This window comes from Stegostoma tigrinum, chromosome 2 (genome assembly GCF_030684315.1).
Source record: "Stegostoma tigrinum isolate sSteTig4 chromosome 2, sSteTig4.hap1, whole genome shotgun sequence".
NCBI classification, from domain to species: domain Eukaryota; kingdom Metazoa; phylum Chordata; class Chondrichthyes; order Orectolobiformes; family Stegostomatidae; genus Stegostoma; species Stegostoma tigrinum.
The window spans coordinates 89701458-89714575 of NC_081355.1; the positions used below are offsets into that span (position 1 = coordinate 89701458).

Genomic DNA, 13118 nt, shown 5'->3' on the forward strand with positions numbered 1-13118 from the left:
GATGCAAGGTACCTATTCAGTTCTCTTACCATTTCTTTGTTCACCATTACTACATCTCCAGCCTCATTTTCCAGTGGTTCAAATGTTCACTCTTGTCTCTCACTTACCTTTTGGAGATCTAAAAAAACTCTTATAATCTTCTAAGCTAAATTACTCTCATTTTTCATCTAATCCCCCGTTATTGTTTTTTTAAAATTAGTCTCTGCTGCCTTTTAAAGGGTTCCCAATCCTTTACATGCTGCTCTTGTCCTTCTAGATGGAAATGGTCATAGATTTGGAAAGTGCTGTCTAAGAATCTTGGGTGAATTTCTGCAGTGCATCTTGTCAATAGTATACAAGGCTGCTACTGAGCATTGATGGTGGAGAGAGTGGGTTCTTGTGGATGTGGTGCCAATCAAATGTGCAGCTTTGTCCTGGATGGTGTTAACCCTCTTGAATGTTTTTGGAAATGCACTCATCCAGGCAAGTAGGGAGTATTTCCACCACCCTCCTGATGTGTGCCTTGTAAATAGTGGACAGGCTTTGGGGAGTCAGGAGGTGAGCTGTTCGTTGCAATATTCCTAGCCTCTGGCCTGCTTTTGTAGCCACTACAATTATATGGCAAGTCCAGTTGTGCCTCAGTAGTAACTCTTAGGATGTTGATAATGGGATTCAGTGAGATAACACCACTGAATGTCAAGGGGGTAGTAGTTAGATTGTCTCTTTCTCAAGGTGGTAATTTGTGGACAGCAAACATTACATGCCTCTCCTCATCCCAAGCCTGGATTTGAACACGAACTGTTTCAGTATCTGAAGTGTCCTGAATGGTGCTGAACATTGTGCAATTATCAGTGATAACCACACTTCTGACCTTATAATGGAGGGAAGCTTAATGATGAAGCTGCTTAAGATGTTTAAACCTACAACACTACCCTGAAGAAATCCTGCAGAGCAGTCCTTGGCCTGTGATTGATGAGTGACTTGCAACAACCAAAACCATTTTCCAACTTGCCAGATATGACTCAAATCAACAGAGAGTTTTTCTTCCAATTCCCATTTTGCTAGGTCTCCTTAAAGTCACACCTGGTCAAATGCAGCTTTGGTGTCAAAAGCAGTCACTCTCATCTCACTGCTGAAATTCAGCTCTTTTGTTTCTGTTTTAACTAAGGGTGTAATGAGATCAGATGATAATTAGCCCTGGCAGAACCAAAACCGAGCGTCAGAGAGCAGGGGTCTATTAAATAGGTGCTACGAGCTAGCACTGTTGATGACACCTTCCATCACTTTAGTGATACTTGAGAGAGTAGACCGATAGGGTGATAACTGGCTGGGTTGGATTTTGCATACATGACATATCTAAGCAAATTTTCACACTGTCAGGAAGAGGTCGGTAGTATCATAACTGTACTAGAAAAGCTTGGCTAGGGGAGCAACAGGTTCTGGAGCACAATTTTTCAATATTATTGCTAAAATGTTGTTGGGACCAATAGCCTTTTCAGAATTCAGTACCTCCAACCACTTCTTGATATCACATGGAGTGAATCAAACTGGCTGACAACTGGTATCTGTGATGTTGGTGACCACTGGAGGAGGCTGATCATCTGCTCGGCACTTCTGGCTGAACGCTGCTGTGAATGTTTCTGATTTATCTTTTGTGCTGACGTGCTGGGCTCTTCCATTACTGAGGATGGAGATATTTGTGAAGGTCTTTCTTCTGGTGAGTTGTTTAATTGCCCATCACCATTCATGACTGAATGTGGCAAGAATACAGAGCTCAGGCCTGATCCGCTCATTAGGGGATCACTTAGTTCTGTCTCAATCACTTACAGTTTATGCTGTTTGGTGTGCAAGTAGTCCTGTTTGGTAGCTTCAACAGGTTGACATCTCATCTTCAGGTGCTGCTCCTAGAATGACTTCCTGCACTCTCCATTCACCCAGGGTGGATCCCCTGGATTGATGAGCAGAGGGTTTGCCAGGCCATGAGGGGTTGCAGAAAAATTCTGTTGCTTTTGATGGCTGACATTAATTCATGGAAGCACATGGCATGATGGACAGAATCGTTAAGGCCTCGGCTTGGTAAAGAAATGGTCCCAATTAACTGATGTGTGACATTACATGGGGCATGAAGAGCAGGGAAATATCAAGCTTTCAAAAAGGTTGCGGAGTAGAACTGACCATGGGCAACAAGACTAAAAAGAGTGAAGGGTCAGGACATGGAATTATCCAAGAAAGGGAGGCCAAACAGCTGAAGAAACATATCCAAGCAAGATGATCACAGCTGGCACAAAGGGATGAATGATTGAGAGGACAAATAATATTTAAAAATATACATTTGAATTCCAAATCTAAAATAATCTTCCATACATTTATTAATCTTTACATCCAAGCCAACAACTTTTGCATTATAACTTTCATTGTCTGCATTTAAGGTAGAAATTGTGTCGGCAAAGTTGTCATGGTATACCATAATTACACTCCACAAGAAGAGGTTTCCTGAATATTTGCCCAAAATGCCTCATATTTAATCTTATATGGGTGCTCCAGTTTCAAGATTGCTCAACACCAGAAACTCTACTTCTATCTACTCCCATTCTTCATAATTTTAACACATATTGTGGCTATAATCTCTGCAATTCTGATTTTTAAAGAAGTCCCAAATTTTCAAATATTTCTTCGAGTGGTATGAATTTAGTGTTCAGAATGGTAGGTTGACCATAAAATTATATAGTCAAGTAGTTGAAAGACATTTGCAACATTGATGGATGAGTTGAGACTGTTCTCACTGGAATATGGAGGGGTGAAGGGTGACCTCATAGAGGTATATCAAATCATGAGGGGCAGAAATAAGGTGAATAACAAAGGTCCTTTTCCCAGGGTTGGGGAGTTCAAAACTAGACGGAATACATTTAAAGTAAGAAGAAAAAGATTTAAAAGGGGCCTAAGGGGCTAATTCACACAGAGGGTGGTTAGGATGTGTAATGAACTGCCAAAGGAAGTGGTAAAAATACAGGTACAGTTAGTACATTTAAAAGACATTTAGACAAATACATGAATAGGAAAGATTTAGGTATGTGGCCAAATGCAGGCAAATGGGGCTAGTTTAGCTTGGGAAACTTAATCAGCAAGGACCTGTTGGACTGAAGGGTCTGTTTCCATTCTGTATGACTCCATACACTATTGTCCTGCACCACAGATGGAACATGTGACATCTGGTATTACCATCTATTGAAGGCTTTTTAAAATAAACAACCTAGGTTGACACAACCCAGTGAAAGCTTTGCGGCAAATATCCTAATGGCAAGTCCTACCAGCAAAAAGCTGAATGCACCAAGTGGCATCAATCTCTGACAGAAATCAATCATGAAACAACCGCCTTGACTCTAATGGCTGTCTTGTTACATGTAAGGCCCACAATATTTTACCATGATGGACTAGTCTCCAAGTGACATGCTGAATTAAATGCCTGCACAGATGGGTAATGAATTTTTTCAAGAGATATTCATTGCTGCATTTCTTCTAGGAGCTTCTGTGATGCAGAGCTTCAAGACTCACCTGGTCCAAAGGTGTGTAATAACATCACTGAACAGGGTAATTAGAAAATATCAAGAGTAAGGAAATGTTACAGGATAATTTTAAGACATTTTTCATACATCAAAACAGGAACCTTGCCAATGGCTGACAATTTGTCATGAGAAATATTGTGGGGCATTGTCAAGCTATTTAATTATTATCTCCTGGGTGAGATTAACTTGATATGCAAAAATCTTAGTTTGAAAGTCATGATCTGAAGATTCAATAAGTTTTCAAAGGTGCATCATTGTTTGAATATAGCCTTATATAATTGGTAGTTGGTAAAGCCACACATTTGGGTAGACGTTAACAGTAGAACTTAAGAGGCTTGGATGCAGGTGATGAATTTGTAGAGTTGCTATTAATGGAAAATAAGCATTGGTAGCCTATTTATCACATTTTGATGTATTTTTACTCTGTGTACCAGGAGACGATATTAAGAGTGCCACACATTGCATAACAAAAGCACTTAATATTGCATTCCAAGCCCACTTGATTCCTCTTACAGTTCAAGGTCTTTGAAAGCTCTATTGTTTATTTTCCTTCATGGCTCAAAAACAAACTCTCACAAACAGATTGAGTTCACCGAGATAAGAAGACCATGCCCTCATTTGTGCCAGGGTTAACTTGCCTGATTTAACAATTAATTGTCAATCCTAAGTATAGATTTGTCAGTTTAACATCACTTGTAGTAAATTACTGCGTGCATTATCAGTGACAACGTTGAACACTTTGGCAAATATGGCTGCCAGAAACTCAGCACAGATTTTTGAAACACAAGTCATGACATAACAGTCTAGCTGAATGGGCTCGCAGTTAGTTGGGGAGTAGGAATAAAGGGAATGTTCATTAATTAGCAGTGTGTGACAAATGCTATTCCCTAGGCACATGACTGGGGTCACAGCTTTTCACCATATACATCAATTGAATGAAGAGAGCTTTCTATAATCATGCTTATAGATGGCACTAACTTAGGTGTTATCTTAAATTGAGTAGCTGAAAGCAGAAATTAGACAAGACTCAAAACAGACCTTTGTTGGTTAGTTCAGTTAGCTGGATGGCTGATTTTTGATGCAGCGTCACACCAACAGCCTGGGTTCAATCCTTGCACTAGCTGACGGTATCGTGAAGGACTCTACTTCTCAACCTCTGCCCTCTCCTGAGGCTTGGTGCACTTCAGGATAAACCTTCACTAGTCATCTTTCTCCAATGAGACTATCCCTGAGGTCTATTAAGACAATGTGACTTCACCTTTTAGTGAACAGTTCAAAGCAGGGAAGTGCAAGCTCATGAACGTACAGTACAGGAAAGACATAATGGAACAGTTTCATAATGGTGAGAGACTGGAATTGAGGAGAACCAGGGAACTTGAGTATCCAGTATACAAATTATTAAAGCTACTGCACAACTATCAAAAAAGAAATGTAAAGAAATGGGAGGTTAGCATTTATCTCAGGGGCACTGGAATTCAAACATATGCTTCAGTTTATACAATTTGGAGGGTTTAGAGAAGGAACAGAATTTTCAGGTGCCAGTGTAAATTAGAAACACAAAGTAGTTGAGCATTGTTTTTAAATAGGAGGAAATTGTTGTTTTGAAGGATGTTGAATAGTACCAGACAAGAGGCAACTGCTGAGGATGTCAGCTAGCATATATCCAGAAAGCAAAGCTGAGAGGTCACCAATTCAGTGGGAATGGAGTGAATTTTTTTTAGAAAACCATCTCGGCATACAAATTTGTAACAAAAAGTTGACAACAGTTTGTGAAATTCTTTACAGAGCAATTGAGATCATATAAAAGAATTTAAATCAGATTTAGATGTATAAATAAAAATGGTAAGTGTTCAATCATTGATTTTGTATTACTTCACTCAAATTCTCCCCAATCTGATTTCATTTTGCTTTAACATTTTCAAAGCATGTTTTTAGAATGGAGCAATTGAAAAATTTGAGTCTCTGTGCACCAAAACATATTTAATTGCTTCTTCAATTTTGCTGAATCTATACCCTTTGAGTTAACTTTCTGAAATGGAGCAATATTTCATTTACTTTTACATGTCAGCAGTTTAACTCTTGCAACCTTTTCGTACTTAACTACAAATACAAGGTTGCTTACCTGTTATGAGTTTATGCAGTGCGCACTTGTCTCCATTGACGGCAGCAGCATGAACTTGAGAGGTCAGTATTGATCCATTAGACAACCAGTTCTCTGTAACATTTGTACTTCCATCAGATCGAGGTAAGATTCCAGTCTGAGTAAAGAACAATTCAACTGAATAGTATGGAATATTCTGGGGCAAAAATAAGATGCCTTTTCTTCAAAATAAGCCCTCCAAATTCAAACTTAAATATACTAAGAATATATCCAGGCTTATGTACATGTCAGAAAAATACTAATATCAACTTAAAAATAGTATTTAGTTGTTACAATTGTTTAAACAGTGTGAAGAGTGGATACTGATTTTGCTATTCCAAATGAAAAAAAAAACTACGTGAAGTACTATGTCTTACAATGTAAGGCATCAGGGCACAAAACAGAAGGAAAGACTTAGCTAAGATAACAAGCTGTGGAACTGGATGAACACAGCAGGCAAAGCAGCATCTTTGGAGCGCAAAAGCTGACGTTTAGGGCCTAGGCCCTTCATCAGAAAAGGGGGAGGGGGAGAGGGTTTTGAAATAAATAGGGAGAGAGGGGGAGGCGGGACTAAGATGGATGGAGGAGAAGATAGGTGGAGACGAGACGAACAAGTTAAAGGGGCGGGGATGGAGTCAGTAGAGGTGAGTGTAGGTGGGGAGGTAGGGAGGGGGTAGGTCACTCTGGGGAGGACGGACAGGTCAAGGGGGCAGGATGAGGTTAGTAGGTAGGAAATGGGGGTGCAGCTTGAGGTGGGAGGAGGGGATAGGTGAGAGGAAGAACAGGTTAGGGAGGCGGGGATGAGTTGGGCTGGTTTTGGGATGCAGCGGGGGGAGGGGAGATTTTGAAGCTTGTGAAATCCACATTGATGCCATTGCGCTGCAGGGTTCCCAAGCGGAATATGAGTTGCTGTTCCTGCAACCTTCGGGTGGCATCGTTGTGGCACTGCAGGAGGCCCAGGATGGACATGTCTTCTAATGAATGGGAGGGGGAGTTGAAATGGTTTGTGACTGGGAGGTGCAGTTGTTTATTGCAAACGAAGCGTAGGTGTTCTGCAAAGCGGTCACCAACCCTCTGCTTAGTTTCCCCAATGTAGAGGAGGCCACAACGGGTACAGTGGATGCAGTATACCACATTGGCAGATGTGCAGGTGAACCTCTGCTTGATGTGGAAAGTCTTCTTGGGGCCTGGAATGGGGGTGAGGGAGGTGGTGTGGGGGCAAGTGTAGCTCTTCCTGCGGTTGCAGGGAAAAGTGCCAGGTGTGGTGGGGATGGAGGGGCGTGGAGAGCGGACAAGGGTGTCTCAAAGAGAATGGTCCCTCCGGAAAGCAGACAAGGGTGGGGATGGAAAAATGTCTTTGGTGGTGGGGTCGGATTGCAGATGGCAGAAGTGTCGGAGAATGATGCGTTGTATCCAGAGGTTGGTGGGGTGGTATGTGAGGACCAGGGGAATTCTCTTTTGGCGGTTATTGTGGGGACGGGGTATGAGGGATGAGTTGTGGGAAATGCAGGAGACACGGTCAAGGGCATTCTTGACTATTGCGGGGGGGGGGATATTGCAATCCTTGAAGAATGAGGACATCTGCGATGTGTGGGAGTGGAATGCCTCATCCTGGGAGCAGGTGTGGTGGAGGCGAAGGAATTGGGAATAGGAGATGGCAGTTTTGCAGGAAGGTGGGTGGGAGGAGGTGTATTCTAGGTAGTTGTGGAAGTCGGTGGGCTTGAAATGGATATCAGTTTCAAGGTGGTTGCCTGCAATGGAGACATAGAGGTCCAGGAAGGTGAGGGATGTGTTGGAGATGGTCCAGGTGAACTTGAGGTTAGGGTGGAAGGTGTTGGTGAAGTGGATGAACTGTTCGAGCTCCTCGTGGGAGCACAAGGCGGCGTCGACACAGTCATCAATGTAACAGAGGAAGAGGTGGGGTTTGGGGCCAGTGTAGGTGCATAAGAGGGACTGATCCATGTAACCTACAAAGAGGCAGGCATAGCTTGGGCCCACGTGGGTACCCATGGTCACCCCCTCTGTCTGTAGGAAGTGGGAAGAATCGAAAGAGTTGTTGAGAGTGAGGACGAATTCGGCTAGGGGGATGAGGGTGTCGGTGCAGAGGCACTGGTCAGGCCTGCGGGACAGGAGGAAGCGGAGGGCCTTTAGGCCATCTGCATGGGGAATGCAAGTGTATAGGGACTGGATGTCCATGGTGAAAATGAATTGTTGGGGGCCAGGGAATTGGAAGTTCTGGAGGAGGTGGAGGGCGTGGGTGGTGTCACGGACGTAGGTAGGGCGTTCCTAGACCAAGGAGGAGAAAATGGAGTCCAGATAGGTGGAGATGAATTTGATGGGGCAGGAGCAGGCAGAGGCAGATATTCACCTACATATCTGCCAATGTGGTATACTGCATCCGCTGTTCCCGTTGTGGTCTTCGCTACATTGGGGAAACCAACTGGAGGCTTGGGAACCGCTTTGCAGAAAACCCACGCTTGGTTCGCAATAAACAACTGCACCTCCCAGTTACAAACCATTTCAACTCCCCCTCCTATTCCTTAGACGACATATCCATCCTGGGCCTCCTGCAGTGCCACAACAATGCCACCCGAAAGTTGCAGGAATAGCAACTCATATTCCGCTTGGGAACACTGCATCCCAATGGTATCCATGTGGATTTCACAAGCTTCAAAATCTCCCCTCCCCCCACTGCATCCCAAAACCAGCCCAACTCATCCCCGCCTCCCTAATCTGTTCTTCATCTCACCTATCCCCTCCTCTCACCTCAAGCCGCACCTCCATTCCCTACCTCATCCCGCCCTCTTGACCTGTCCGTCCTCCCTGGACTGACCTATCCCCTCCCTACCTCCCCACCTACACTCACTTCTACTGGGTCCATCCCCGCCCCTTTGACTTTTCTGTCTCCTCTCCACCTATCTTATCCTCTATCCATCTTCGATCCGCCTCCGCCTCACCCCCTCTCTCTATTTATTTCAGAACCCTCTCCCCCTCCCCTCTTTCTGATGAAGGGTATAGGCCCGAAACGTCAGCTTTTGTGCTCCTCTGATGCTGCTTGGCCTGCTGTGTTCATCCAGTTCCACTGTCTGTTATCTCGGATTGTCCAGCATCTGCCATCTGCAGTTCCCATTATCTCTGATAAAAAAGACTTAGCTAACGCGGTTTACAGCTAGATGAACACAGCAGGCCAAGCAGCATCAGAGGAGCAGGAAAACTGATGTTTCGGGTCTAGGCCTTTCTTCAGAAAATCTCTGAAGAATGTTCTCAACCTGAAACATCAGCTTTCCTGCTCCTCTGATGCTGCTTGGCCTGCCGTGTTCATCCAGCTTAAACCATGTTATCTCAGATTCTCCAGCATCTGCAGTTCCTACTATCTCAGAAATGACTTAGCAACAGATTAGTGATAAATTGATATCATGTTTGGACTTGACATCTGTAGATTACAGCAGTAAGGAAAATCTCAAGAAAGGCAAGCAATACTTCACCTCAAGGCACTAAGTAAGAATATAGCTTGGAATACAGTTTGAAGGAATAAGGCATGGAGAGAATTTAGGAAGGAAAACAAATTTACAGAATGGCACATTTGTAAATTCGCAGAAACTAGAAATAGAAATTGAATAGAAAGGGATGTTACGTTGAGACAAGATACAGTGGGAGCAACTGGAAGCTAGAAATGACAGAAGACCTATACTTCAAATGACAAGTTCTGTTTTTCTTTTGTTACCAGGGCAAAAGATGTCAGTTTTGAAGGTATTGGAGCAGTATAAAGCTATTGAACAAACTTAGGGAATTTATAGCCTTTGAGAAGAAGGAATGTAGTTGATACAAGAACAAACCATTGTTTTCACACAGAATTAAAAATGAAAGAAATCTGGGAGTCAATCTGAGATGAACACTAAGATCTGGGGTCTTAAAATTGAGTCAATAGAAAGATGCATTTTTTTTTGACTGGTCCTCCAGTTATACAAAGGGACTGTTGCCAGGGCTATGATCTTTCACAATGTTTAGTTGGAAAATTTCCTTCTCATCCAGACTGGCAACCAAATTAAAGAAAGATTTGTAGAATGCCATTTGCAATCCTAGTTTGACTCAAAGGTCTTCACAGGTAATGAAATTATTTCATTGGAACATAAGAAATGTGGTAGCCAATTTTCAAATAGTAATCATTCATGAACATCACTAAGATCGTAATCAGTTAACCTACTTTGGTTATGTTGATTGGGGGCTGCTAAGGTTGGCCAGGACATTGAGGAGACTTCCCAGTTATCTCTGAAACTATGTTACAGAATTTTTTTGTGGACATCCAACTTGAAAAATGAGTCGAGAATGCCTTTGACAAGATGGCACACAAGAGGCTGCTAAATATGTTAGATAAGAGCCCATGCTGTTTGGGGCAAAGTTCTGACATGGTTTGAGGATTGGCTGACAGGCAGAAGGCACAGAGTAGGTTTTCAGGATGGTAGCCCGTGACTAATGGAGTTCTGCAGGGGTCAATGTTGGGACTGCAATTGTTCATTATACATTAATGAACTGGATGAAGGAAGTGGGCCTTTGTTGCCAAGTTTGCAGTTGACACAAAAGGTAGCTGGAGGGACAGAAAGTGATGAGCAAGTGGAGAGGCTGCAGAATTACTTGGGCAGGCTAGGAGATTGGGCAAAGAATTTACAGATGAAATATAATATGGAAATATGAGAGTTTATACACTTTAGTAGGAAGATTAGAAGCACAGACTATTTTCTAAATGGAAAAGGGTTCAAAATTTGAAGCAAAAAGCATTTAGTGGGGTCCATGTTCAAGATTCTTTTAAGGTAAGTATGATGGTTTAGTTGGCAGTCAAGAATGTAAATGCAATGTTTGCATTCATTTCAAGAGGGCTGGAATACAAGAACAGAGATGTACTACTGAGGCTGTGGTCAGATTAAATTTGAAATATCGCGAGCAGTTTTGGGCCCTCTATCGAAGTAATGATGCACCAGTAGTGGACTGGGTCCAGAGGAGGTTTCCAAGAATGATCTTGGGAATGAAGGGCATGTCATATAAGGAGTGGTTGAGGACTCTGGATCTGTGCTCGATGAAGTTTAGAGGATGAGGTATCTCATTCAGACATAGAATCTAAGAATGAGAGGTCTCGATACGGGTGTACATGGAGAAGATGCACATATCAGCAGGAAAGACTAGAGCCGAGGGCATGGCCACAGAGAGGAGGAATGACCCTTCAGAATTGAAGCGAGGAAGGATTTCTTCAGCCAATGGTGGGGAATCTGTGGAATTCATTGCCACAGAATGCTTTGGAGGCCAAGTTACTGACCCTATTTAAGGCAGAGATAGATTTTGATCAGTAAAGGGATTAAGGATTACAGGGAGAAGGTAGGAGAATGGGCGTGAGAAACATATGAGCCACGATCGAATTGCAATGCAGAATCGGCGGGTGAACGGCCTAATTCTGAATGGCCATAAATCTTACAGTCTCATGCATCCAAAAGACAACATCATTGAGCAATGCAGTACTCCTTCACTACTTCAAAGGAGTGGCATCCAGATTTTGGGCTCAGATTTCTGAAGTAAAACTTGAATCTAAAATCTTCTGATCCAGAGATAACTGTGGCTGCGCTGCAACCTACACCTGTTCAGTTATTACAATGAGTAGTTCGACAGCAAGAAGTGAGTAAAAGTGGATCAAAAGAAACAGTGAAAATATAATACTAGCTAACTCTAATTCTTTTATCATAAAATCATACATCTAATTATTATATTGTACTGTGCCATAGATATGAAGTTTCCAGGCCAGACTTTTCAAATAAAATTTGACTGTTTTCCTCAACCAATCCAAATAAAATTAGGATAACCAATACAATGTGTAAACAATTCATATTTTAAAATTTACTCATGGGATGTGGGCGTCACTGGAGAAACCAGCATTTATTGCCCATCGTAATTGTTCAGAGGCAATTACTGTAGATTTGGGGCATATGCAGGTCAAACTCAGTACAGATAATAAATTTCCTTTCCGAAATGGCATTCGTGAACTTGAGAGATTTTACAACAATCAACAATTGTTTCCATTAGACAAGCTTTGGTTTTTAGGTTTTTGTCGAATTCAAGTTCAAGTTGAATTTTGTCTAATTCAAATTCACTGTACCATCTGCCACGGTGTGATTTGAACCCATGTCCACAGAACATTAGCCTGGGGTTCTGGATTACTAGTCCAATGACATTACCATTATGTTACCGTGTTCCCTAAAATGATGTAAACTTTAATTATTGCCATTAAATTCAGGACAGTTTTAATGCAAATTCAACATACATGTCAATCAAACTAAATCTGAAAAATGTTCAAAAGAAATCTTTCACATATGCAGAGCTGAGAAGTTTTTGTTGCTCATGCAATTGCAATGAAATTTGTAATCATTGGGAAACACAGCTTTTTCTTTTTTGGTTTTTGTATGCACAATGGAATATATGAGGAGGCATTCATTACAGTAATCCACTTTTTTTTATGGTGTTTGAACTTTGGCAATTTCTAAGCTACCCAAACAAGCGTCATAGATCCACCACATCATTACCATAGCATTCACTTTCAGCACACTTGCGTGACAGGAACTCCTCAATTACTTAGCCAGCCCTCCCACAGTCTTGAACCTTAACAAATGCTTTGGAATGCATCAAGACTTCACACGAAAGACCAGAAGTATCTTGAGCCAAAAACTAAGAGTTAACCCAATCACTCCTAGAATTATTCTATGTATTTTTTTAAAATAAAAAGATTGGAGAAGCAGGAAGGTTCACAAATTCTATCTCAAATGAAGCTGAACCGGCAAATCTAATGAAAATGTAAAACTAAACTGAAAGCAGTTGAGTCTGAATAGTACCCATAATGTGAATCATACAGAAACCATTTAGCCTTTTAACTTAAAGTAATAAAGAACAGCATCAGTCACTTTGGCTCAGTCTTCACTATCAATCAACTATTTATGTGTTCTGAAAAAAATTAGTAAACAATTTATTAATTTAAATTCATTCTGAATGTGATACATTTTGAATACAATGAATTGGGTTGTGCAAATCTAACCAACTGCTTCGCTATTCGACTTCTTTTAAAGAACCAAAGAAAATGTGCATAATGAACAATTTCCAAATCAGAAACTGCCTTCACCGCCCCCACAAATTAATAATTAATTTTTAAACAGAAAATGGCAGGTTAAAATACTACAAATAGAAGTCACAGAGTCATACAGCATGAAATAGCCCCTTTGGTCCAACCAGTACATTCCAAATATAATCCCACACTAAACTTGTCCCACATGCCTGTGCTTGGCGCATGTTCCTGCAAACATTTCTTATTCATGTACTTATCTAAATATCTTTTAGACGCCGTAACCATCTTTGGAAGTTTACACGAACCACACTGTGTGAAAACGGTGCCCCTCATGTCTTTT

The 13118-nt window shown here is 41.7% G+C and overlaps 1 protein-coding gene across 7 annotated transcripts in view; it reads right to left on the reverse strand.

The window, feature by feature from the left end:
• Positions 1-13118, reverse strand: part of invs (inversin) — a 301666-nt gene that overhangs the window by 225948 nt on the left and 62600 nt on the right. For all 7 annotated transcript variants that reach the window (XR_007249558.2, XM_059655375.1, XM_059655369.1 and 4 more), the window contains one exon: positions 5665-5800. Coding sequence is in view for 5 of the 7 variants with exons in the window: in XM_059655369.1 (XP_059511352.1) it covers positions 5665-5800 (136 nt within the window). In the remaining 2 variants the exon portion in view is untranslated. The remainder of the gene's footprint in view (positions 1-5664; positions 5801-13118) is intronic.